This window comes from Spermophilus citellus (genome assembly GCF_964194105.1).
Source record: "Spermophilus citellus genome assembly, chromosome: 11".
Lineage (NCBI taxonomy): Eukaryota > Metazoa > Chordata > Mammalia > Rodentia > Sciuridae > Spermophilus > Spermophilus citellus.
In genome coordinates, this window is record NC_138192.1 from 133,838,375 (window position 1) to 133,861,481 (window position 23,107).

The window sequence follows — 23,107 nt, forward strand, 5'->3', positions numbered from 1 at the left end:
CGCCATAGTCCAGATGGACAGGGGCCCCTTGTGCCCCTCAGGTTGTCAAAGGTGCCCTGGGGTTTCTTCTGCCAACCCGCCGGAGGGTAGAAACCTGAGCTTCTTGTCTTTTTCATACCCTTAGGTGGGTTTAGTTGTGTCTTCCCCAGGGTGAAGGATTTTACATTGCCGCAGTCTGTCTGGGCACAAAATAACCGAGCCACCACAACGCCTTGTAGATTCCAACAGCAACTCTTTATTCCCGAACTCTCACCTGCACTCTACACACGTGTTCTGGGAAAATACACTGGGCTCTGCGTACCAAATACCCTCTGAATCCCGCGAGAACTCAACGGGAACTCAAGGAGCGGGTGCCTGAGGCAGCAGGATACGCCCTATTCCCAGCAGGATCCACCCTAAACCCGGAGCCACTCTAATCCAGCAGGATCCACCCTAAACCTGGAGCGGCCCTAATTCCTGAGCAGGGTCACCTTTCAAACCAAAACTCTCAAACATTCATGCAATGTCACTGCAAATGACCTGGGTCCAAGGCAAGCCCATTTCCACAATGAAGAGTCCTCCCTCTAAGCAACATTGGGTAGGCTGACAAGGAAATTGCCATATGTCATTCCTACTTGGCTATGGCTCTCAGCATTACATTACTCTGCCAAGCCACCTTTCGAGCTGTGAGTATTGGGGTGAAAATTCTGTAGACCTCCACATTTCCCATTCCTCATTTCCAGTCCATACCCCCTACCCTGGCTTCCTAGCAGGCTTTCCCTGCTCCAGGTTTGCAGGTTCCAGTGACCCAACCACCCCCATCCAATTTGCGTAAGAGTGGGGTTGAAGGAGAGGTCATTAATTTGTATCAAGATTAATGGAGGCAAATGTGGATCCACTACACTTTATTCCTGGGCCCCTGGGACCTACATACCATCACCAGGAGATGTAGCAAGCATCCACAGAGACTCTCACATTTCCCCTAGAACTAGGCATGGCACAGAGGTCAGCCACCGTGCCGTAGCCTGGGCTGACCCCCAGCACAAAGGGGCATCCTCCATCCAGAAGTGTGTTACTGTGCTGCTGCCCAGTGGCTCTGACATCTCTGTGCACTTGTCCCTGTTCTGCTGTAGTGATTTGCTTCTTACTTCCTGGCAGTGTCCCAGCATCGTCCACCTCCTTGACCCTCCCCAGTTTTTGTGGAGGATACTTTATTCTCTTGCTTCAGTTGTCCCCAGTCTCTCTGGCTGGCTTACTCCAGTTCTCAGCCTTTTAACCCGCTTCCTTCTTGCTGTGGAGGAGGCTGGGTGTCTTGAGTCTGGGTTCCTGCTAGGGGACTGATAAAGCAGTAAGGTGGGTGTTGGTGTGATTTTTATGGGACTTCCTGGACACCGGGCTCACCCTCGGGTCCTCTGCTTTATGGGGCATGTCATTATCGATGGTGTATTTTACTGCGACCCCTTGAGACCCTAGCTAAGTAACCTGTTCAAGATCCCACAGTGACCAGCAGAGCTGAGACACAGGCCAGGTGGTTCAGCTCTAAAGCCCCCCTGCCCACCCAGTCCTGTGGTTTTCAGAAGCTGATGGCTAGCAAGTGACTGTCTGCCTTGAGATTGGGAGAATGCTCCCCGGGCCAGATACAGGCGTCTTCAGGCATTCCTTTGGGGAAAACAGAGCAAACGAAGACTGTCTCAATGTCCTGTTCTGGGAGATAGGTCACAGGGTTCCAGGTGGCATGTAAAATCCGTCTGTATTAAAATATTCAAACTTTATTCTCGGAACACTTTTTTTTTTGAGTTTTGGTAAAAATATTTTCTTTTGCTAAATAATCTCACAGTTCTCAACGTATTACAACATTACAATGTATGCAAGTTTACAAAACCACTGTTGGACACTTAAAAATAAACTCTATGTTGCTTTTCTTTTTGGCAGTACCAGCCTAAACTTTGCAATATTTCAGAAACTTCAGGTACATTACAATCTTCTGCGAAAGGCCCAATACTTCAGAATTCCTGGAGTGGCCAGAATGTTTTTGGCTTCTTCTGCATCCCACAAAGTATTCTCCCCATATTCTTCCTTCAGCCACTGCCAATACTGGTGGACTTCATGTTTCTCAAACTCCTGGAGCTGCCTCTGGAAGCCCAGATTAGCGTTGGCACAGGATCTCCCTGCACTCACAGTGTGCAGGGCATCCTCCCAGCCAAAGTCTGTGACGGTCATAATATAAGCAATCACCAGCGTCACACTCCTGGAGACCCCAGCCAAGCAGTGCACCAGACAGCCCTCACCTTGGAGTCTGCACTCATGAGTGAATTTAATACTTTCTTTGAAATGTCTTGTCAGGTTTTGAGATGGTGAATCTGTTGCTGGAATGCACAGGTATTTAACTCCCTCCAACATGGGCCGGGCACTATAGTGGACAGATAGAATATGTGTCACCTTGTTCTTGCTCATTTGCTCTGCGTCTCTTGCATCTTTGAAGTTGCCAATGTACAGGCCAGGCGAGATCTTGTTCATCCCATTCCCCATGGTGGCTGAATGCGAACTCTAGCACCCTTGGCAATGTGGTCGCAGGCTCACTAATGGCACATTACAGCGGGAGGGAGGAGCAGGTAGGGCGGGGGCAGAGGCGCTTGGGAGGGAGTTAGTACTCGCTGTATAAACAACAATAGCAATGACTGTCGTCCGGTCCGCGCTAGGGATCTAGCATGGATGGCAGGGCTTTCCGCTCTGCCACCCCGGAACTTCCCAGCGCGAGAAGGGCCATTCTCATCTGTGAAGTTGTTACTAGGAAAATTATAATCATTCCCTATGATAAATTCCATAAATCCCACTGTTGCTTATGTAGCTTAAAATCATCTTCTCCAATTCAGTGAGGGTGGTAGAATCCAGAATTGTTACACCAACATTGTTATTGTTTTTTTGGGGAACTGGGCATTAAACACAGGAGCGGTCTACCATGGAGATACATCCCCAGCCCTTACTAAGTTGCCCAGGTTTGCCATCCTCCTGCCTGAGCCTCTTGAGTAGCTTGGATTTCAGGCACGTGCCACTGCACCTGACCATGTCAGCTTTTCAAAACAATGTTACACTGAGAAGCCAGCTATTAAAAGCTAGGCATTTCATCCCCTTAGAGAGTCGTTTCTAGGAGCCTGAGATGTTATCCACCAAGCTTGGCATTCTGTTCACCTTTGACTTTAAACCTGTGGAGTTTCTCCCACAGCGACTTCTAGCCTTTACTCAGGCTTCCGTTTCCTTATGCTGTACCCCAGAAAACCCACCGGCCCTGCTGCCCACTCCTTCTGAGCCCCTTCCCTCAAGCAGGTGCGCGGGTCCACATAGGAAGGCCAGTGCACACAGGTGTGCGCTAACTTGTTAACAAGAGTTGGGTCTGGGGGAGAAAACTGGGGCTTTTAAAAGCTTAAAAGTGAATCTGGTCTCTCCTCCCTCTTTCTGGAGCCGCCTGGGTAGAGAAGCAGGCCAGGTGATTCTGCTGAGTCTCCCGCTCCGAGCCGCGACACGACCTTTCTGAGAAGGGTCTGAGAAAACGTGTCCCTGGGACTGGATCTGGAGAGGGCCTCGCAGAACAGGCGTAGAGGGCGCGGGGACATTTCAGGCGCAGCAGGCCTCAGGCGTGGCCGGGACGGCTGACTTCCTAATCCGCGCCTCTTCCTTGCCGTCGTCGTTTCTGTCCAGTTCGGGACCATCACCTCGCTTGGCCTGCAGAACCTTTTTATAGTAGGAGGGCCGCCGGCTCAGGGGGGCACATTCTGGAAGTCGGGTCACGGTGCGAAGGGCAGCCCTTCTACACACGACGCCGGGCGGAGCCTGGCACGGTCTTCCCCACCGAAGCCTGGACCGCGCAAAGCCCGGGCCCTGGGCCACCGAATCCGCCGGACGTCTCGCACTCCCGTGGCTCGTTCTTGCCCCTGGGCCGACCCCTGAAACCCACCCTCCTGGCGGCGACGCTCCAGCAGGGTACCGCGCGGGCAGGTGCGGCGGAACTCGGGCAGAGCTGGCGAATCCGGGAGTTCAACTTCGCCCCGCCCCTGCGGCCCCGCCCCCTGCGGCCCCGCCCCCGGCCGGCCCCTCACCGAGCCGCCCCGCCCCGCGCCCGTCCTCCCCCCGACACCCGCTTCCCTGTGCTGGCCCCGCTGACTCAGCCAGGACCAGCGGGCGGCCAGGGCGGGGCGTCGGGCGAGGCCCGCTGGGTCTCTCTCCGCACCGCCTTTCCGGTGTGAGCCGGGGGGACTGGGTGGTGATTGATGGCGGCGCAGCTGGAGCGCGGGCGGGGCCGCACTGGGCGGGAGGCCGGCGAGAGCAGAGCCTTCGGGCAGGGCGGGCGGGGCGCGCGGGGCGGACGGGCCCCGGGGGCGGGGCGAGGGGCCGGGCGGGCCCCCGGGGGCGGGGTGCAGGCGGCCCGGGGCCCCTCTCGACGCGCTCTCCCCGCCCCCGGAGGCCTGCGGCCACCTGCGCCCCGCCCCGCGGGCCGCGCCCGAGCTGGGGATCCGCTGAGCCGCGCGTGTGGGCTCCGGGGCTCGTCCGGCTGGCCAGGCGCCCGCGTTTCTGCGGCGAGTTCCCGGCCGGCGCGGACCGCAGCGCTGGGGATGCGGCAGCGTTGAGAGCTCGCCTCCAGCGAACGCCGGAGCCGGTCGCGGAGAGTCCTCCTGGGGTGGGAAGTTGGGTCCGCTCCGCACTCCGGCATCATGGCCAGCCCTGCGGGGTCGCAGAACAAGGAAATAGACTGTCTGAGTCCAGAAGCTCAAAGACTGGTAAGAGGAAGGCGCGTTTCCCAGGCTTTGTTTCCGGACTGCGAGCGGTCCCCGTCGGGTTGGCGCTTGACTGCTCGAAGGTCAAGGGCAGCCCGCGCTCTCCGCCGCAGCCGTCAGTGCCCAGGGAGGGGCGGAGTGGGCTCCGCCAGGCCGGGACCCTCCTCGCATGTCCCGGCACGGATGCCCGGAAAGAGCAGGCTTTGCTCCCTGACCACCAGTAAGTTGGCCGAGTGTCCCGTGCCGCTTGTTACTCGCTGGAAAGCACCACTGACTGCTGGCGCCCCTTCCAAGGACCAAAAGAAACGTGGTCTCTGCGGGTGGTGATGTCTGATGACAGGTTCTTCCCACTCGGGTTGGCTCTGGCTAGGACCCAGCCGAGGTCTGAGGACCGCGCGGGTCTAGAGTTCCACAGAGCTGCCACACCTTGGTATTTCACAAAATGCCGCACCTGGGAGCTGGTGTTCCAGGCTGCCGCGCTCCACCGTGGGCGGACACCACCAGTGGCTGGAATGGTGTGGAGCATTTCCCGGGCTCCTGACCTAGGACCACCTCCTTAGAGGTTCCCAGGCCCAAGCCCATCTAAGCTGGTCTCCTGGGGTCTTCCAGGTCTGGGCAGGATCCTCCACGTGGCAATTCGTTACCCAACACCACACTCCCAAGAGGATGTCAGGGTAATTGGGCCTTAAAATTGGGCAAGGGGCAAGGTGGGGAAAATTTGTGATCACCCATTTTTGTGCAGCTTATGGTTGATTGTGAATAGAAATATTTAAAAGTAAAGGAGTGGAAAAATGCTTTGGGAAAGAAATACTCCATGGAGTTATTACTACAGAGATAAAAATGTGAGCCCACCACAGCCGCTCTTTCCCAGGTAGGAATTAATCATCCAGTAGGTGTTCATGGAGATTCAGGATGAAGTAGACTGCTGCTCTCCTTGGAAGACCACTACTTACTAGGAAGTGCTGGAGAGGTACAGGCACAAATTCTGATGAAGGCACACTCAAAAATTAAGTTCTTGCTGAGGACTGTCACGTGTGCTTATGGTTTTTGTGTTTTGGATTTTTAAGTGTCCATTTAAAGTGCTTCTATGAGCTCTTTTAAAGTTTAGGCAGTAGGCCAGACTATTGGATCTGGTTCTTCCACTTCAACCCAGGAACCAGGTTCCTAATGAGTTTCTAGGGCCCTGGGAACCTGCAGGGAGACCCTGGAATCCCCATCAGGGAAGAGACTTGAAAGAAGGAGGGACAGCAATGCCCTGAGCTGCTGGTGTTCAGAGAAACAACCCAGGCAGACCATAGAAGGCAAGACTGGGTGGACGTTAACCCTGGGCACGATCCTTGCACCAAGAGCCAACTGTTGGAGTCTTGGAGAAGGAAGAGTGAACGTTGGGACAGGGTGTGAGGAAAGCAGGGAGTGCTGGAGGAAGTGCCCAGTGAACCCACCTGCCGCAGGCACTCCTAGACACTGGGTGTGAGTCTGCTGAACACAGGGAGCCCCAGGAGGCCTGGGCCTGGACCTGCAGGGAAGCCTGGAGCTGAGTCCCATTCGGTGGGTGCTCATCGGTACCAGGCCCACCATCCCCCACCCCCAACCCAGAATTGAGTAACCTCAGAAAATGGAAAGAATGTGTGTGTGTGTGTGTGTGTGTGAGAGAGAGAGAGAGAGAGAGAGTGAGAGAGAGAGAGAGAGAGAGAGAAAGTCTATGGTAGAATTCATTTGGCAGTGAGGCCTGCCCTGACCCAGGGGAAGCTATTTTTAGTCTTTTTTTGTTTTTAAATCTCTCCAGTGTGAATGTCCATACATTTCTCTGCAGCCTTGTTCGTGTATTGATTAAGGGCTGCTTGTCTGGACTGTTACAGAATGTATGCTGTATGTGTCCCTGTATCCTTTAAAAACCCAGACTGCCAGATTCTGGGACGTAGTGGCCCTGGTGATTTCCAGTAAGAAACAGTGAACCTCCTGTGGAAGGTGTTTTTTGTTTTGTTTTGGTTTTCTTTTGGTTTTGTTTGTTAAGTAAATAATGGCAAAAAAATACTATTAAAAAGGGACACAGAGGACAAAATAAAACATGGTCCCTGTTTATGAGGTCAGTAGTCTGGTTGGAAGGAAGTGGCCGAAGGAGATGGCATAAGGGGCGTCACCCAGGGCTGCCCTAGGCCACAGGTCGGGTGTGCAGTTGGAGACTAGCAGTGAGCCTATCAGACTGCCTTGTGCCGTTTGTTTTCTGCATTCTATGTCTCTGGCTCCTGGGAACTGGAAACGGTTCTCCAGTGGAAGGAGGAGCTAGGGCCACCTAGGTGTGACAGGGACCGCTGGGTAGGTGTAGCACGCCCCACCTCACCGGCAGAGGCAGGCAGTCTGGGCTTCCGCAGAAGTCCTTGCTGCCCTGGGGCTGCAGGAGAGGACCCTCTGAGACTGTGTGGAAACTGGCTTCACTTTCGTAACTTCTGCTTGTTTGTAAGGTTGTGTCACCTCTGGTCTCTTTCCACATGTTGTGAGCTCTTGGCATTTGCCAGGACAGTCCAGTACTGAGGAGGGACCATCTGGATAGAGTGTGGACACCTAGTCTACCCAGTTCCTCTCACTACAGGACCTGGACCAGACCCCCAGGTCTTGTACAGTCTGTGTGTGTGTGTGTGGGGGGGAACTGATGGATATAGGGTGTGGCACCCGTAAAGGCTGCTGGCCTGCTGCCACTCAGCACTGAGACCCCACGGTTTGTTTTAACTGTTATTTCTCCAAGCAGTTAAACTACATAAACAGCGAGGTGGATATTTTCTAGTAGTAGCAAGAGTGTCTTCCTGGGGCAAAGATGGAGACTAAATTTCCCTTTTTCTTTAAGAGCTAGTTTCTGTTCAGCCTGAACTAATATGACATAGCGGAAGCCTTAGCAAAATTTTAAAAACCCTGCAGTCTCAACCGCCACTTAGGCTGAGCACAGGAAATTGGGTTATTTATAGTTGCAAAACTTCTTCAGAGAAGCTGATTGGAGTGTTACCTGATGAGAGCGAGGTTCCTGCTGATTCCCATCAGAGTTGTGAGACATCATCAGTGTGACATGTCTGCGCCTCCAAAGGCCACGGTCAAGAGGAATTTCTTATCCCTGAAAAATCAGGCTCTGTGACTCAGCAAAGGAATTGTTTATGCCTGGTTACTCATATGCCAGTGTTTCTATCTGTTCACATTTAAAAGATTAATCGTGGAGCTGGCCCTGGGGGCCACCACGTTCACATCATGGAGTTGCGTCCAGTCCAGAGGCCTGCTTCGTCTCACTGCATGCTAGACGTGGGGTCAGAGAAGAAGGGTTTTCACTACCTTACCGTTTTTTATTGGAGGCTACCTAAATTTCAGCTTATTTTTTAAATAAGCTCATTTTCATGGAATGGGTTTACTACCTAGAACTTTCATTATTCAGAATATTTAGAGAAAATGAAATAAATTAGCTTCTTTCTCCCAAGTTAAACAAAGCATTATTTTTAATGTATTTAAGATTTAATAATTCAGAATTACTATATGATTGCATACCACTATTTCAGTTCCCCACCCTAAGCCAAATTCCAAAACAATAAACCCAAACCGAAAACAAACCCCCCAGCACAGACCCCACAGACACACACACACACACACACACACACACACACACACACAGGTCCTGAGGCCCCTGTGGAGAGGCGGGGGTTTCATGTGGTTTCTCCTTGACACTATAACTTGACAACCAGGTTGGTTTTCCCTGGTACCTAAATCTAACTACTTCCTCGTAGAAAAGTAATTTATCCTGAATGAGGAGCTGCTTTTATGGTTACCCACTTTTCGTGCATGTTTGTATGGTGAAGATTACTTAAGCACCTCATCTCTGATCCCCTTGCTCCTCTTCTGTCCGTGGCCAGTGCAGGAGTAGCTTTCCCAGGAGGGGAGAATCAGGGGTGGGTGCCGCGTGTGGAGCGGGAAGACCCACCTTCCTCCTCCAGTTCCCCACGGCTTCCCCCAGCTGCCCATGCCTGCCCCTGGGCACTTACCCACTCCCCACTCCCTCAGGAGCCCCTGCTGAGTCAGACCATGGGGCTTAGGAAGAAGCTAGGAGCCCAGACCTCCTGGGAATTGATGGTTTTGTTATCTCCCTTTTACAGAGAAAGAGGAAACTGAGGCTCAGGAAGGTGAGGGGACTTTCCAAGTCCCCACAGCTGGTAGGCAGTGGAGCTAGTTCAGACCCAGGCTGCTGGCTTGGGACAGTGCTGACAGCTGCCACCGCTGTGTATATGCTTCCGGCCACATTTGCAGGGGCAAATGTGCAGCTTCTCTGGTTGGCTCTGGGGTCTCATCACCCCCGTATTAATTAGGCAGTAGGATTTCCTTTTGCCAAGGCGGTGTCTTGAACGCAAGTCCTGCTCCTGAATGCATTTAAGAAATCTCCATTGAGCCAGACTCTGCTGTACCTGGTGGTTTGCAGACAAGGGAACGTTCAGTGAACTTTTATTTTTCTAAATAAGGAAAAGAACAGTAGAAATGAAAGGGCGGCCGAAACTTCTATTTTCTTTTCCGCGTTATACTGACGTCATAATGGTAAGTCAGCACGCCTCTATGAACCACTGCCGTCTCAGCCTCTTCTGTGGATTGGGTAGCTCGCTCCCACCCTGCCTCAGGAGACAGGTTCTTAGAGGGCAGAGACAATGGCTTCTGTTTCTTTCAGAGCTTTCCCAGGAATGTGATAGGAAAGGTGGTCGGAGGGAGTTGTTCAGTGCCCAAGGGAAGAACCCCTGGGGCTGCTGGAGTCTTCAGCCCAGTTATAGGCCGGGGTTTGTGACCTTGGAGCAGACAGGTGAGGGCGTGCTGGCTGGAGGGAACCTGCATCCTGGAGAGGAAGTACCTGGGGAGGCCAGGCTGCCCTTGTTTGTGTTTCCATCACGTGGAGGCTGTCGAAGGAGATGAGAATGTTGACCCTAGAGGAGCAGGGACTCTCTGCATGGAAGGTACTGGAACAGCCTGCATTCCTCAGCGGCAGTGGGGGGCAGGCTGCTAAGTCCCTTTGTGTTGGGCAGTTTGAAGTACGCACATTCACACCCAATAAAGTGACATCATCATTTTGTCCTGATTCATGTGTTTGTTATTTCAATATGTGAAGAGCTTCAAAGTTTATTATTTTGAAAAGCAAAATCATAGAATTTCCAGTAGCAGAACAGGGAGAAGTCGTGGCAATCTCAGTGTACCCATAGTTCACCTCTGGTCTAAAGGTGCAGTGTCAGGGAAAGGAGCCCTTGGAGATTGCATAGCTGATTCCCCCTGCCCCTTCTGTAATGGGGGCCAATGTTCAGAAAATAACTCACCCAAGTTCCCATAACTGGCCTGTGTAGAGCCCAAGCTGTCAGCTGAGTCTCCAGCCTCCCTCTGGAAAGACTCCATTTGTGGAGGCTCCTGAGAATGTGCAGCCCCCGCCTAGGGAGGCACTTGGCCCCAGGCGCTTCTTGGACTCCTCTTCTGGGTCCCCCAAGCACAGAAGACAGCGTGCAGCCCCCCCAGGCCTGTGGGCTCAGCCCTGAGCATCCTGACAAGGCAGTAGCTTCACTGAAGACCACTGATTTATTATAAAATGTCTTGATAATTTTAATACATAAAAGCTAGTATTGATAGGAACACTTTTTAAAAATAAGTTCCATAAATAATGAAGTTAAACTTTAGCCTTTAATTTTATGTTCAGGTGCTCTTGATCTTGTTTATCTTGTAGCTCCCACACCAGACCTGAGCTCTGAGTCCTGGAGGTGGTCCAACAGGTGTGGCCCCAGGCCAGCCGGCAGTGTGAGGGAGGCCCACGTGTTAAGCTGCAGTTCTCAGGCCTGTCCACCCAGCACCCATTTTTCATGATGAGTATCTTGATATCCTCATTTCTGATCTGAATCGAAATGATCAAATCAACCAGCACATGCAATTTCAAGTCAATATGAGATTTTAGTTATAATATCAAAAAGAAATTAAGGAAACTAGTTTGCTGCCATATGAATTTGATATAAAAATGCAGGTATCCAGACACATGAACACAGTAGTCAGAGGCTCGCACCGACCGTGCCTTACATCCTGGTGGCTGGCTGGTGTGGAGCACCATACTTTCCATGGCTGCTGGTACTCTGGCATTCTGAGCTGGCCACCGCCTCCTGGGAGAGCTCTGAGAAAGCCGGATGGGGTCTTCTCTCACTTTCCAGGCTGCTTGCGTCTGCAGAGTAGTCGTGTACATTCAAACTATATTACTATTTTGAGTTTTTATGGAATCAGTGTGTAGATCCCAAAATGACCCAGTGGTATTTCTGTCTGCCTGAGTAGCCAGCCAGAGAGCTCTTCCTAGCGCAGGTCTGCCTGGAAGCAGATAATTGGTGATCCTGCCCCCACCCCAGTGCGTGACTCCCCCAACATTTCCAGTGCCCTGCGAGTGGGCACCCCAGTGTGTCCCCTACTCACAGCCATGGCCATAAAGACTAGGCCCCTCGTTACTGGGGAACTCACTGGAGGGTTTGGGGGAAGACCAGCTTTTCTTTTTGATAGTGAAAAATGAAATGCCGGTGGCAGCCGAGGGACACCCAGGTGGTCGTCTGTGGAGCAGTGGGCTGCAGCCGGCCACCCTAATGGAGGTGCCAGCCTGTGCCTGTACTTTCCTGCCTGTCACCCATCCCACATGGTTTATTGAATGGTGAGCTGTTTTTAGAGTCTGCTGCTTGTGAGGGTGGGGTTTTCCGCAGAAACAAAAGTTGCCACTTCCTGCAGCAGAGGCAGGTCTGGAAGGGGATCCTGTGTGCCTCTGCAGCCTCCTCCCCAGGCCCGACTACTGTGTGGCCGTCCTGTGACGGGGCGCAGGAGCTCCACTCCTTTTTTATTCTGGAGTGAATCCTGCAGGGCCAAAGCCCCTGCCTGACTCTAAACAAAACTGGTTCTTTCACCACTTCAGGCTTCAGCTGCACAATGTTCCCACTACATTCTCATGAGTGAACTTTAAACAGGTCCTTCAGGCTTCTCCTAAGGTGCATGAATTATAGACATGATGTGCCCTGGGGCCTGGGGAAGAATGCTGCCGTTTTTTCAATCCTGCTTGGTTCTGATACCCTGGAGTTAAATGACCACTCCAGGTTCAGCATGGAGCCCAGCTACCATCCATGGTGCCAGTTTCTTTGGAAGCTCAAATGAATGCATAATTAATGTGCAAACTTCCTTCTATTTGTGGGATGCCTTTCATCGGATAAATTGCTTCTCCCCTGGAGCAGCTCCATGGAGCATCATTTTCACCTGGCATCTGAGCAAAGAGACCAGGGAGATGGCAGAATCCCAGGGGCCCCTCTCTGTGTGTCCACACTCCTCTCTCCCTCCACAGGCCCCTGAAGTGCCCCTGGTCGTGTGGTGACAGCTTCCCAAGGCAGCTGTTCCAGAGCAGTAGCCTGCAGCCCAGGGGTCACTGCAGCAGCTGGTTTGCAGTCAGGCACCTGCAGGAAGTCCCCGCTGGAGGGGCAGGCAGCTGGCTTTCCAGGCCCAGGGCTTCCTCTGCTAGCATGAAGGAAGTGATGTGAGGAGGTCTCCCTCCTGTTTCTCAAGAGCTGCCTGAGCACCAGGGCCCACAGACGCCTCCAGCTTCTCTGTAGAGTGCTGGGCCCAGCGTCACTAGAGCGTGCTCGCAGGGCGAGGGGGCCCAGGAGATGGACTCCTACCCCGGAAAGCTTCAAAGCCCAGCACATGCGTGAGCAGAGCCGGAGGCAGCCTGTGGTGTTTGAGCAAGCTACAGAGCAGGCCTCCTGTAGTGCCCAGGAGTCCCCAAAAGGGCGCAGATACCACTTCAGCTGTTAAGGTCCCAGATGTCACTGGAATTGGGGCTCCCACCCTCTCCTGGATCTCCTGCCACTCACAAAACCCCTGTCACAGGGCCAGGTGAGGACCAGGAGGGAGGAAGCTGAGTGGGGGGCAGGCAGGGCAGGCTGTGGGGAGGCTCCGGCCCGCGTCTCCGGCCTACATCCCCACCCAGGGCTTCCTCGCGTCCTATGGCTTCACTTCTGGGTCTCCCTGGCTCCGTCCCCTCCCCAGCTGAGATGCAGCTCTTACCTTGGGACACCTTTTCCACAGCATCATGGACACTGGGGACAGGCAAGGGTCGGGCCATTTGTCTCGCTGCCACTTCTGCCCCGTGGCCAGGGTGGCTAGGCTGGGACTTGTTCGCCCAGCTCTGACGTCTTCTCCAGCCTGGCCTGGGGACATCACACTGGGGGCTCTGCAGCCCAGAGCAGGCGTTTCAGCTGGCCTGTGAGCTGCCCATCAGCCAGACCCCTGAGGTGCCTCACAGCCTCAGACCCCCCTGACTGAAGGGCTGGCACTGAGGATGGTGGCTAGGGGACCCGGTGGCTAGGGGGCCCTGCGGCCCTGGGGGCCAGACTTGACCTGTGGTTGCTGTCCCCTCACCTCAGAGTCGGCGTGCTGTTGGGTGTGTGTGGTGAAGTAGGACGTGGAGTGGAACTCGCACAGGAGAGCCGCCCAGCCGAGGCAGGCTTGGTGGTAAATGTACTCTCGTCCTCCAAGGGCACTGTCTGTGAAACTGTGTCTGGGATCGGGGGGGGGGGGGGGGGGGGGGGTGCAGGAGGCTGGGGAAGGACCAGGCTGCACCCCTGAAGGGGAGGTGAGCTCACGTCTGGACCCTGGTTGGGGGTGTTCCTGGGCTGCCGGTGGGTGGGGTTCCTGCCTCCCCCCATGACGGGAGCGGGAAGCCGGGTGGGGCAGCTGCACTCCAGCTTGGTTTTGGTTTGGGCACCTTCGTTTCCTTCCTTCCTTTCTTTTGAATGTTTTGCTGTTTTTTATGAAAGATGCCAACACCCGAGAGGTGGTGACTAAATACACTGCAGAGGTCCCCGCCCATGGACAAGCACTGGTACCCCCAGGCTAGGACGCCAGAGGCCTGGATCCTGAGGCTCAGGTCAGCAGGACTGCGGCCAGCTGAGTCTGCCTTTCGACAGATCCGCAGGGGAGACTGGTGCTCTGCTGGGGTCACATTTGAGAGCCCGTGGTTTAGGGAGCACCCTGTCCCCACCACCTGGCCTCAGCACCCATCACCCCAGCCTTGCCCCCACCCTCCAAGGAGAGCCTACCATTTCCCCCTTCAGTATTTCAGGATAGTGTCTCAGCAGAGACGGTACCAGTACGGTGTGAGTTGGGGGTGCCAGGACCCCTCGAATGGGGCCACTGGCCTTGGGAAGAGCAGAGGGCTAGCTGGACCACCTCCTGGGGAAGGGAGTGGACGGGCCAGGGTCTGCCCCACGAGGGCCCCGTGGGAAGGTGCTGGCTGAGCTGTTGCTCACCCAGGGCCCCAAGTCCGCAGCGAGTGAAGCCGTTCGACCTCAGCGCGGGAGGGTCCACCAGCCCTCTCAGCTGGGAGCTGAAAACCCACTGACCGGCTAGTCTTGTCTCCCAACCTATGTTTTACTTACTTTTTTAAAGCCCAGTGTGGGCTACGCTTCATGTTGTAATCCCAGAGTCCTGTAACCGTTCAGAATCCCACCCGCTTCTCCCCCTTCTCTCCATCCCTCCAGGCCTTCCGACTCTGGGGAGCAGGGAGCGTGGAGGGGCCGCCTGGGGGCATCTCTGAGACCCCCAGGGCAGGGGAGGTCTGCAGACACCCCTGGGAGGGACAGGGAGCCTTCAGGCTGGGTGTGACCCCAGGTGCCACAGCCTCTGGGTGGGTGGCCGGGAGGGTCTTCCCCAGTCTCCTCTGACTTCTGGCACCACATGGGGTCCCCTGGGTCTCCCTGGACCTCCAAGGTCCTCTTTCCTCACTGCGCACCTCACAGCCTTAGGCTGACTCCAGCTGACACAGAGGGTGTTGTGCGGCCCTCTCTGTCCCGGTGCCAGCTCCTGGGTTCACACGGGCAGTGTTTCTAAAACGTGGTGGGATCTGCTGCAATTTTGCCAGGAGCCCTTTAAGACAGGATCCAGATGCAGAAGCCGAGAGCCAGGACATGACGCCTGGGCCTTCTAGCCTTCTGGGCCTTGCCACTTGCTGCTTGTCACCCTAGTCCCAGCCCTGGCTCTGGCCCTTTTCTCTCTGGGCTTTGGTTAGGCTCCTGTCCAGTGGGACACCTTGCTCAGCCCCAGGAGGGCATCAGGTTGTGCCCCAGAGCAGTCCCTGCCACACTGTCATGATGCCTGTCAGTTACGCACTGACTGCCGTCACTCTGCCTGTGTCACACCTCGAGAGTCCTTCCCTGGCAGCCCGGCCGTGCTCCTGGTGATGGTCAGGAAGCTGTCCCGGGCCCCACAAGCTAAGCACAGACGGTGGGAAGGCGGCGTGTTGGGCGCTGCTGCAGTCAGCTTTTGCATTGCTGCAGTCAGAAGGCCTGACGAACAATTTTAGGAGGAAGAGTTTATCTGGGGCCCAGTTTCCGAGGTCTCAGTCCATAGATGGCAGACTCCATTGCTCTGTGCCCAGAGGTGAGGCAGAGCATCAGAGGCAGAGGGTGTGGCAGAGGAGAGACCTACGGAGACTGATCTGGACTCACCTAGGAAAAAACACCTACCCCAAGACTCAACCCCAGCAACCCCCCTCCTCTAGCCACACCCCACCTGCCTGCAGCCCCCAGTGAATCCATACAGGGGATCAATGCACTGATTAGGTTAAGGCTCTCATAACCCAATCACTTCACCTCCAGTCTTCCCTGCGTTGCTCACACATGGGCTGACATCAGGGCCATGGGACACGACTGGGACCTCAAGCGTGCAATTTTTCTTTCTTTTTTTTAAATACAAGAGTCAGTCCAGGAGGGTTTTGTCCAGCACCAGCATGGGGCACACGAGCCCTGAGAGGGCCTACCTGACAGTCCGTACCCAGGAGGCCCCATCTTCCCCCAAACTCTGCGGGTGTCGCCTCGGTGGGCCTGACGTGATTCATTGTTCACAGGATGACTTGGCCTCATCAGGCGCCCCCCTGGTCATTCAGAGCGATCAGTGTCCCTCACGCTCTGCCTGCTGTCTTGCTGCTGTCGACAGGGTCTGAGCAGGATGGACGTCTGGCTGGAGCTCTGGGTGGTTTTCTTTCTGGCCTCTCAAGCTTGAGCTCTGTGCTCCAGAAGGCAAGCCTGGGTCACGCACAGGATTGTGCCAGTGTGGTGCTGGGCTGTGTGGTGGCTGCAGTCAGGCAGAGTCCCCGTTCCTGTGCTTCCAGTGCCTCGTCTCCACGGGCGTCGTGGGGTGGGGAGAGATCTTACGGTGGGGTCTGCAGCGACCTGAAATCGTATTGAGTTACAAATCGATCGTCTTCCTAAATTCTGAAGTCAGGGGACAGTCGGCGTGATTGACCTGCTGTGGAGCTTGGCTGGCTCGTGTCATGGCGGGAGTTTATTCATCGCATCGACACCAGGTCATGTTCCTTAAAGCACAGGGGCTGGGCTTTAGCCTCTCAGTGCCATTATCCTCAAGGACAGGGCAGACATTGGCCAAAGGTGTCCCGAGGAGGCCCCTCCGTGGGCGGGTATGCTGAGGTGGTGAGCCCACAAAGGTCTAGGCCAGTCCCAAGCAAGCTCCCCTGTAGGGACTTGGGCAGGCAGGCAGGCAGGCTGTTGTGGGTTGCAGGTGCCCCAACTCCCCTGCTCACCACAGGTCCACGCTGAGAGCAGCCATGGTCAGCGACCCACCCCTCTTGGTCACCTGCTGGTGTCGAACAGATACTCACAGCACCCATACACCCTCTCACAGGCTGTGGGCAGGGGTGCAGCCTCAGAGCATTCTCTGCTGGGGATCTCATGGGCTGCAGTCATGTTGGCCCAGCTGGGTCTTTCTGGAGCTTGGGATCCTCTTCCAAGCTCACCTGGTGTTTGGCAGAACTCAGTTCCTTGTGGTTGTAGGACTGAGGTCCCCTGTTCTTGCTGGCTGTCACCTGGGGGCTGCTCAACTCTTGGAAGCTGCCATCCCTCACTGTCCTCCCCCACAGGCAGCTGGCTTTCTCCAGGCCAGTGGGAGACTCTATGACCTCTAGACCTCTTTTAGAGGGCTCACCTGATTAGGGCAAGCCCACCAAACAGCCTCCCAGTTGCTCAGCTTAGAGTCCACTGATGAGGAGCCTGATCACTGTGTGATTCCGTTTGCCACATAATGTAGCTTCAACATAGCACCAGCCACGGGGCATGTACATGGGGAGCAGGCATCTTGGAGACTCCCCACAATCCTGCTGCCTGCACCTCTCATTCCTTCTGCCCGCCTGGTGGCCCAGTCCTTCCAGCTCTCTCTTCTTTCTTAGAGTCTCATTCCTCTGTTCCCCTTCTTCCCACAACCCCTTTCCCTCTCCATAGACCCCCTCCCTGTTCCTCCCCCCGCCAGCCAGGGTCCAAGGCTGCTGCCAACACTCTTGCCTAGAGCTGGGGGTGCAGCTCAGTGGTGGCGCTCCCATGCGGCATGTAGGGCCTCGGGTCCATCCCCAGTGCAGGAAACGAATTCATTGATTTTTAAAAGTCTTGCTAGGTCTCTGCCAGCTTAGGGATGGCCAGCAGGCCTTGCCTCCCCTAGGGAGGCGGCCACACTTGGTGTGAACTCTGACGCTTTGCTGTGGGTATGAATGGTTATCTGCCTAATGAGCTGCCTCCTCCTCCTTTTCCTCCTCTTCCTCCTCCTCTTCCTCCTCCTCCTCTTCTGTAGCTTCAGCCTTGGGATCTTTTTACAGACCCCAGAGGTCATTTACAAATTGTAACATGACCTAGAACATTGAAAGTGGTGACGAGGTGTCAGATTCCGATGCAGTTGTGATTTGGGGCACCCCTTGATTAGAAAGGCTTGGGCTTGGACTGACCAAGGGACCACCTGAAAGGAGCCCCGTATAGAGTCAGTTCCTCAGGAGGACCCAAGCCAGCTGACTCTGCAGAGGCTCACTGTGCTCCTGTTCGACTTAGAATTCAGAGAGGATGAGTGTGTGGTGGGGCGGTGGCTCACCAGAGTGTCTGGCGCTGGGGAACTGGGAGCCAAGCACTGGTTCCTGTGCTGCTGGTGGCCCTGGGGCCACACTGCTGGGCTTCTAGCTATCTCTGAAGGCCATTTAGGATTATCTAGGGGACAGTTTTAGAGTCAATAGGGAATGATTTTTAGATTGTCTAGGAACAGTCAGGATTGTCTAGAGACAGGGTCATCTAGGGAACAGGGGACAATTGAACACTTCCATAGAATGTCGGTGGAAGATACAGGTGCCTAAGAAAAGAAAGGGAACAAGAGGAAGGAAGGTGGGTTTGTTTGAGCCCAGAAACTCTGTCCTTCCCTCCCTGGTGGCTCTGTTGCAGGAAGTAGACATAAGCATGAGATCTGTGAAACAGGAGGCCACGGTCACGGCCACTCCCACAGCTGACTGGTCAGGCACGTTTTACGCTCTCAGGTGGAACATGGCAGAACCACCACAGCTTGAAAGATTGTGACACAGGGTGGATTGTTTTAGGGGCAGGGCTGACTAACAGCTGGAGCCCTTCCACCCTGCTCCGTGGCCGCTGTGAGGGAAGGTGAGCCCATCACACTGCTGAGGCGGGTGACAAATAGGGTCACCTCTCGGCACTGGAGATGGGGGACCCTAGCTGGGGTCTGGCAGCCTCTCCAGATCCCATTCCTGCTCTGTAAAGGGGGAGTTGCCAGGGGACCTGCAGGAGCTCCGAGTGGTGCCTGCTGGCACTCAGTCAGGGTCAGTGGAGGGACGCTGTGACCATCATAGTCACCCTCTACTTGTTCTGGGGAAATAGGTGCCAAGCCCCCTAGTGGATGCCTGGAACTACAGGTGGTGCCAACTCCTATGGATGGTTTTTTCCTCTGTATCTATGATAAAACTTAATTCCTAAATTAGTAAGTTTATAAAAACAGTAACTCACTATAGATCTCAGCGACCTCAGCCTATGATTCTTTTTCTTTTTTAAGTCGGGAATTTTTACCTTTTTGTATAGTGAGCACTTTACAGCTTCTCTTTGACATGTTTAAATTGCCAGCATCACTACTCTGGTGACTTGGGGCTCTTACTAAGTAAAATAAGGGTTACTTGAACACAATCATTGTGATATTACCCAACCTGATGGCTACCAAGTGACTAACTGGCAGGTAGTGTATAAAGTGTGGATACTGGGCTGGGGATGTGGCTCAAGTGGTAGCGCGCTCGCCTGGCATGCGTGCGGCCCGGGTTCAATCCTCAGCACCACATACAAACAAAGATGTTGTGTCCACCGATAACTAAAACATAAATATTAAAATTCTCTCTCTCTCTCTCTTTAAAAAAAATATTAAAGTGTGGATACTCTGGGCAAAGGGATGACTCACGTACTGAGAGGATGAAACAGGATAGTGTGAGGTTTCATCACACACTGCTCAGAATGGTGCTCAATTTAAAACTTATAAACTATTTATTTCTGGAATTTTTGAACTTCACTGAACCACAGGAAACTAAAAACACAGAATATGAATCTGTGGGAAAGGGGTGCACTGTACTGTAACTACCATTGTTACCACTCTCCGTGACTCTTTACCTCCTGTAAGTTGGTGGTTCATTGCTGTATGAACAAGACTCATCGTTAACCAGGTATTTGGAAGGTCAACTGATTTATTCTCTAATAACGTTTCTGGGTTTCTTTCAGGCGGAGGCCAGGCTTGCAGCAAAGCGTGCGGCCCGTGCTGAGGCTCGAGAGATCCGGATGAAGGAGCTGGAGCGGCAGCAGAAGGAGGTGAAGTGGGGGTTCTTGGTTGACTCCTTCACGGTAGTTTTAATGTAGGCACAGTGTGTAAATGCAGGGCACCTGTCGCTGCTGACCACCTGTCCCTTCCCATTGCTCTTGGTTGGAAGGCAGTTATGCAAGTCCAGGAAGGAGTGTGCATAGCGCGGATGCCTGGCATGCCTGCTGCCAGCACAGGGCCTGGCGCATCCTGAGAGCAGCTTACCAGTCACTTGCCTGCAGAGTCTTCCCAGCCCTGATTTCTGGCTGAGAGGAGCCAAAAGGAGATGGTTCTGAACTTTAAAGCCTAACTATTGAACTAGGCTCTAGATCCTCTGACAGGTCAGTTTTGCTTAACTGGGCAGCTTGGTTCCCATGCAGCCTTTCCCCTGGGTCTCTCAGTGTTACCTAGTGGTCCAGAGCACAGAGTGAACATTGTGGTCAAAGTGGCCATGCAAGAACTGCCCTCTGGGAACAGGGACAGTGGTGTGTTTACACACCAGGTCTTGCCACTTGCTGCTGGTTTGCACTCTGCCAAGCCAGGGTCAGAAGTCATTCCTGACGTATGTGAGGTCATCACTCACGCTAGGGGATGAGGCACTCTGGCCCCACCCCAAAGGGCTATTCCTGTTGAGATCCAAATGCGTGGTGCTGGACACAGGTGACCACCGCCTGCCTGGGCTGGTTTCCGTGCCCAGGTTCTGGTTTGGCTCACATGGCCGCACTAATGCTTGAGCGTGTTCAAGGCCTCTGAGATTTCCAGTGGAAGCCGGGATTTCTGGTTCTCCTTAGACTGTTGCAGATTTGGCCACCTCCCAACAGGGGCCAAGCTGGTCACATTGCTCTTGGCCTGGCCTCCAGCCTGAGGAGGGATGCCCACCGCCCCCCGCACCACCCACGGAGTTTGCCGCTCCCCGTGGACATGTGTGAGCAGAGGCGGGATGTGGCCAGATGCACATTTGGGGAAGAAAATTCTTCCAGGAAGTGTGAGAATGGTTGCAGAGTACTGGAAGCCCAAGCCCAAGGGGTTTCTTCCCAGACGGGAAGGGAGGGCAGGCCCCAGGGGAGTCCGGCGCGGCAGGGACACTGAGAATGTGGCTCCTCAGAGATAGGCCAGGAGTCCTGTGCAGGGACAGGGAGCAGTAGCCACGCCTCACCCACATTCCAAGGGGTGCTGGCCCTATGCTGACATGGGCCTGAGTGACCAGTGGCCAAGGGTGGCCCGAGTCTTCCTGTGTGGGCGTGAGAACTGTGGTCCTGAGCTGGGGTCAGAGTTCAGCAGTGCAGCTCCTCGGGCTCTTGCCCTGGTTCACTCCCAGCAGCACAGGGCAGAGTACTCGCAGCATCCCTCTCCCCTCAGATCATTCATCACTCTACAATCAAAAACAGGTAGTCCTCAATTTTCAATTATTTGAACTTTACAATTGAACTACGACCTTACAGACAGCCCCGCCAGGCTCAGGTCCACGCTGGGTCTCCTGGGGATTGGTGCCTGCACTCCTGGGTGGGGCCTGACCAGGAGGGATTCCCCAAGGGCCCTCACAAAACTGTAGAGAAGAAGCATTCAGAGTGGGAAGGGGAGGAGAGGAAGAGGCCGTGCCACTCTGTGAGCCACTGTCACAAGGCTTCTGAGACGGGATCCCCAGGCCCTGGGCCCATTCCAAAGTAGTTCTCTTGTTCTGAACTGGTTTTTAAAAACGTATTTTTTTAACTGCCTCATGTTGGTGTCTCTACAGAACATTTTTGCTTGCTCAGTAGATGGTCATAAGCCCACCGTGTGTGGGGGACACTGCTAGTCCCTCCCGTGGTGTTGGGAAGCTCATGGCAGCTGGCTGTAGGCAGGTGTCTCAGTGGGCTACAGGTTCCCTTGCTCTTCTTTTCTGGGTGGGGGGTGGGTGCTGGGAATTGGACCAGTGTGCTCCACCAGTGAGCTGGATCCCCAGGCCTCTTTATTTTTCTTTTGAGATGGGGTCTTGCTATGGCTGGCCTGGATCTCACAGTGCTCCTCCTCAGCCTCCCCAGTTCCTGGGATCACAGGTGCCTGTGCCACCGTACCCCGCGGGGCCACCCTTTCTTGGGCTGAGTCAGTTTTCAGCTTCCTTCTCCAGGAGCCCTGTGGAAGCCAGCCCCTGTCACTGTGGCCAGGACCCCCACTCCAAGGCTCATCCAGTTTTAGACCGCTTCCCCTGGTCTCTCACGGTCCCCTGGTCTGTTTTTTATTAAGGTCATCTAAGAGCTATAAGAAGAATTTCCAAAAATGTTCCGTTGCTCTGACAGTTGACCATACTTGTCCCCTACCTGTCACTGCTTGTAGCCTGTGGTCGTCACCTGAGCTGCATTGTTAGAGCCAAACCAAGGATTCTGCACAAGTAGAAGCCAGTGCTGCAGTGGGACCCCGTGGGCTCCCCACAGTGTATGTGATCATGTCCTCCTGAGTGACTCCCACCAAGCGTGTAAATATGAAATTCTACAAAGCCAGTGTTTTTTATTTTTTTGCTGCTATGACCAAAAGACCTGACAAGAACAGTTTTAGAAGAGGAAAAGTTTATTTGGGGACTATGGGTTCAAAAGTCTTAGTTCATAGATGGACAACTCCATCTGGGCAGAAGATTGAGGTGGAAGGCGGAGGCTTGGGACATGACAATCAGGAAGCAGACCCCGCTGGTCAGATACAAAATATAAACCCTAAAGGCATGCCTCCAGAAACCCTCCTGCAGCCACACCCCACCTGCCTGCACTTACCACTCAGGTAGTCCCACTCTGGATTAATTCACTGATTGGGTTAAGGCTCTCATAACCCAGCCATTCCACCTCTCAGCCCTCTTGCCTTGTCTCACACAGGAGCTTTTGGGGGACAGCTCATATGCAAACTATCAGAGTCAAGGTGAAAGTGAACTACAGAGTGGTGTATACATGTCTATCTTCCAAATTAAGCACACATCTAGATAGGATATATTCTGTCTTTAATGCTGGACAGAATTGTTTTGAATATATGCATGATGACATTACAAAGTTCTTGGTACAGTTGCCTGTCAGCACGCCCGTGTCCGCTGCAAAGCAGGGCAGAGCGGGCCACATCCTCCTCTTGTGCTCTGAGTGAAAGGTGTCTTCTTGGTGCCAGGTTCAAGCACAGTCCAACAATGTGGTGGACACCTGTGTCAGCTAGAGTGGCCCAGAGAGAGAAGCGGCAGTGTCCATCCGCCTGCTTCTCATTGACCCCCCTCTAGGGTGCACATGTCTTTATGTGCCCAGCTGTGTACACATCTGGAGGGACAACGGGAGCAGCTAGCAGGCCTGCACATGTGGGCTGGACACTGAAGACACCTGCGCAGACTGCTGTGCCTGGCCTGTCCAGGGGCCTGGCTATTATTAGAACTAGCAACACAATTTGAGCTTATACCACCTGATAGCCTGGGGCACTGGCATTTTAAGTTGTTGATTAAGGGGAAATGAATATGCTTTGGAAGACCAGTGTTTAACCAGGAGGGTTGATTTGGTGTAAAATTTGAGAAACATGATCCTTGTCTGCTTGTGCCCCCTGCTGCTGCTGAGCTGTTAGCTCTCTCTGAGAAGGGGGCTGGACACAGGAGGCCCAGAGGAGGAGCAGGAAGACCTAGGAGGGGGGGGGCCCTTGCCCTGACCCAGGAGGACTTGCAGAGTGTGCAGCAAGGAGCAAAGCGCAGGGTAGCA

General features: G+C 54.2%; 2 protein-coding genes across 8 annotated transcripts in view; one reads left to right on the forward strand and one right to left on the reverse strand.

Annotated features, from left to right (window-relative positions):
* LRRFIP1 (LRR binding FLII interacting protein 1) overlaps positions 1-23,107 on the forward strand; it is a 132,775-nt gene that overhangs the window by 56,483 nt on the left and 53,185 nt on the right. For 5 of the 7 annotated variants that reach the window (XM_081260831.1, XM_081260827.1, XM_081260828.1 and 2 more), the window contains exon 2: positions 19,343-19,429. In XM_081260831.1, the coding sequence (XP_081116957.1) occupies positions 19,343-19,429 (87 nt within the window). Of the gene's footprint in view, positions 1-4,394; positions 4,752-19,342; positions 19,430-23,107 lie in introns of those variants that run through there. The other 2 variants (XM_081260833.1, XM_081260830.1) reach the window with 2 other exon arrangements.
* Positions 1,764-2,662, reverse strand: LOC308630901 (dual specificity protein phosphatase 22-like). The gene has a single exon (XM_081261696.1). The coding sequence runs from the start codon at positions 2,506-2,508 to the stop codon at positions 1,954-1,956; it is 555 nt and encodes a 184-aa protein (XP_081117822.1). The 5' UTR covers positions 2,509-2,662; the 3' UTR covers positions 1,764-1,953.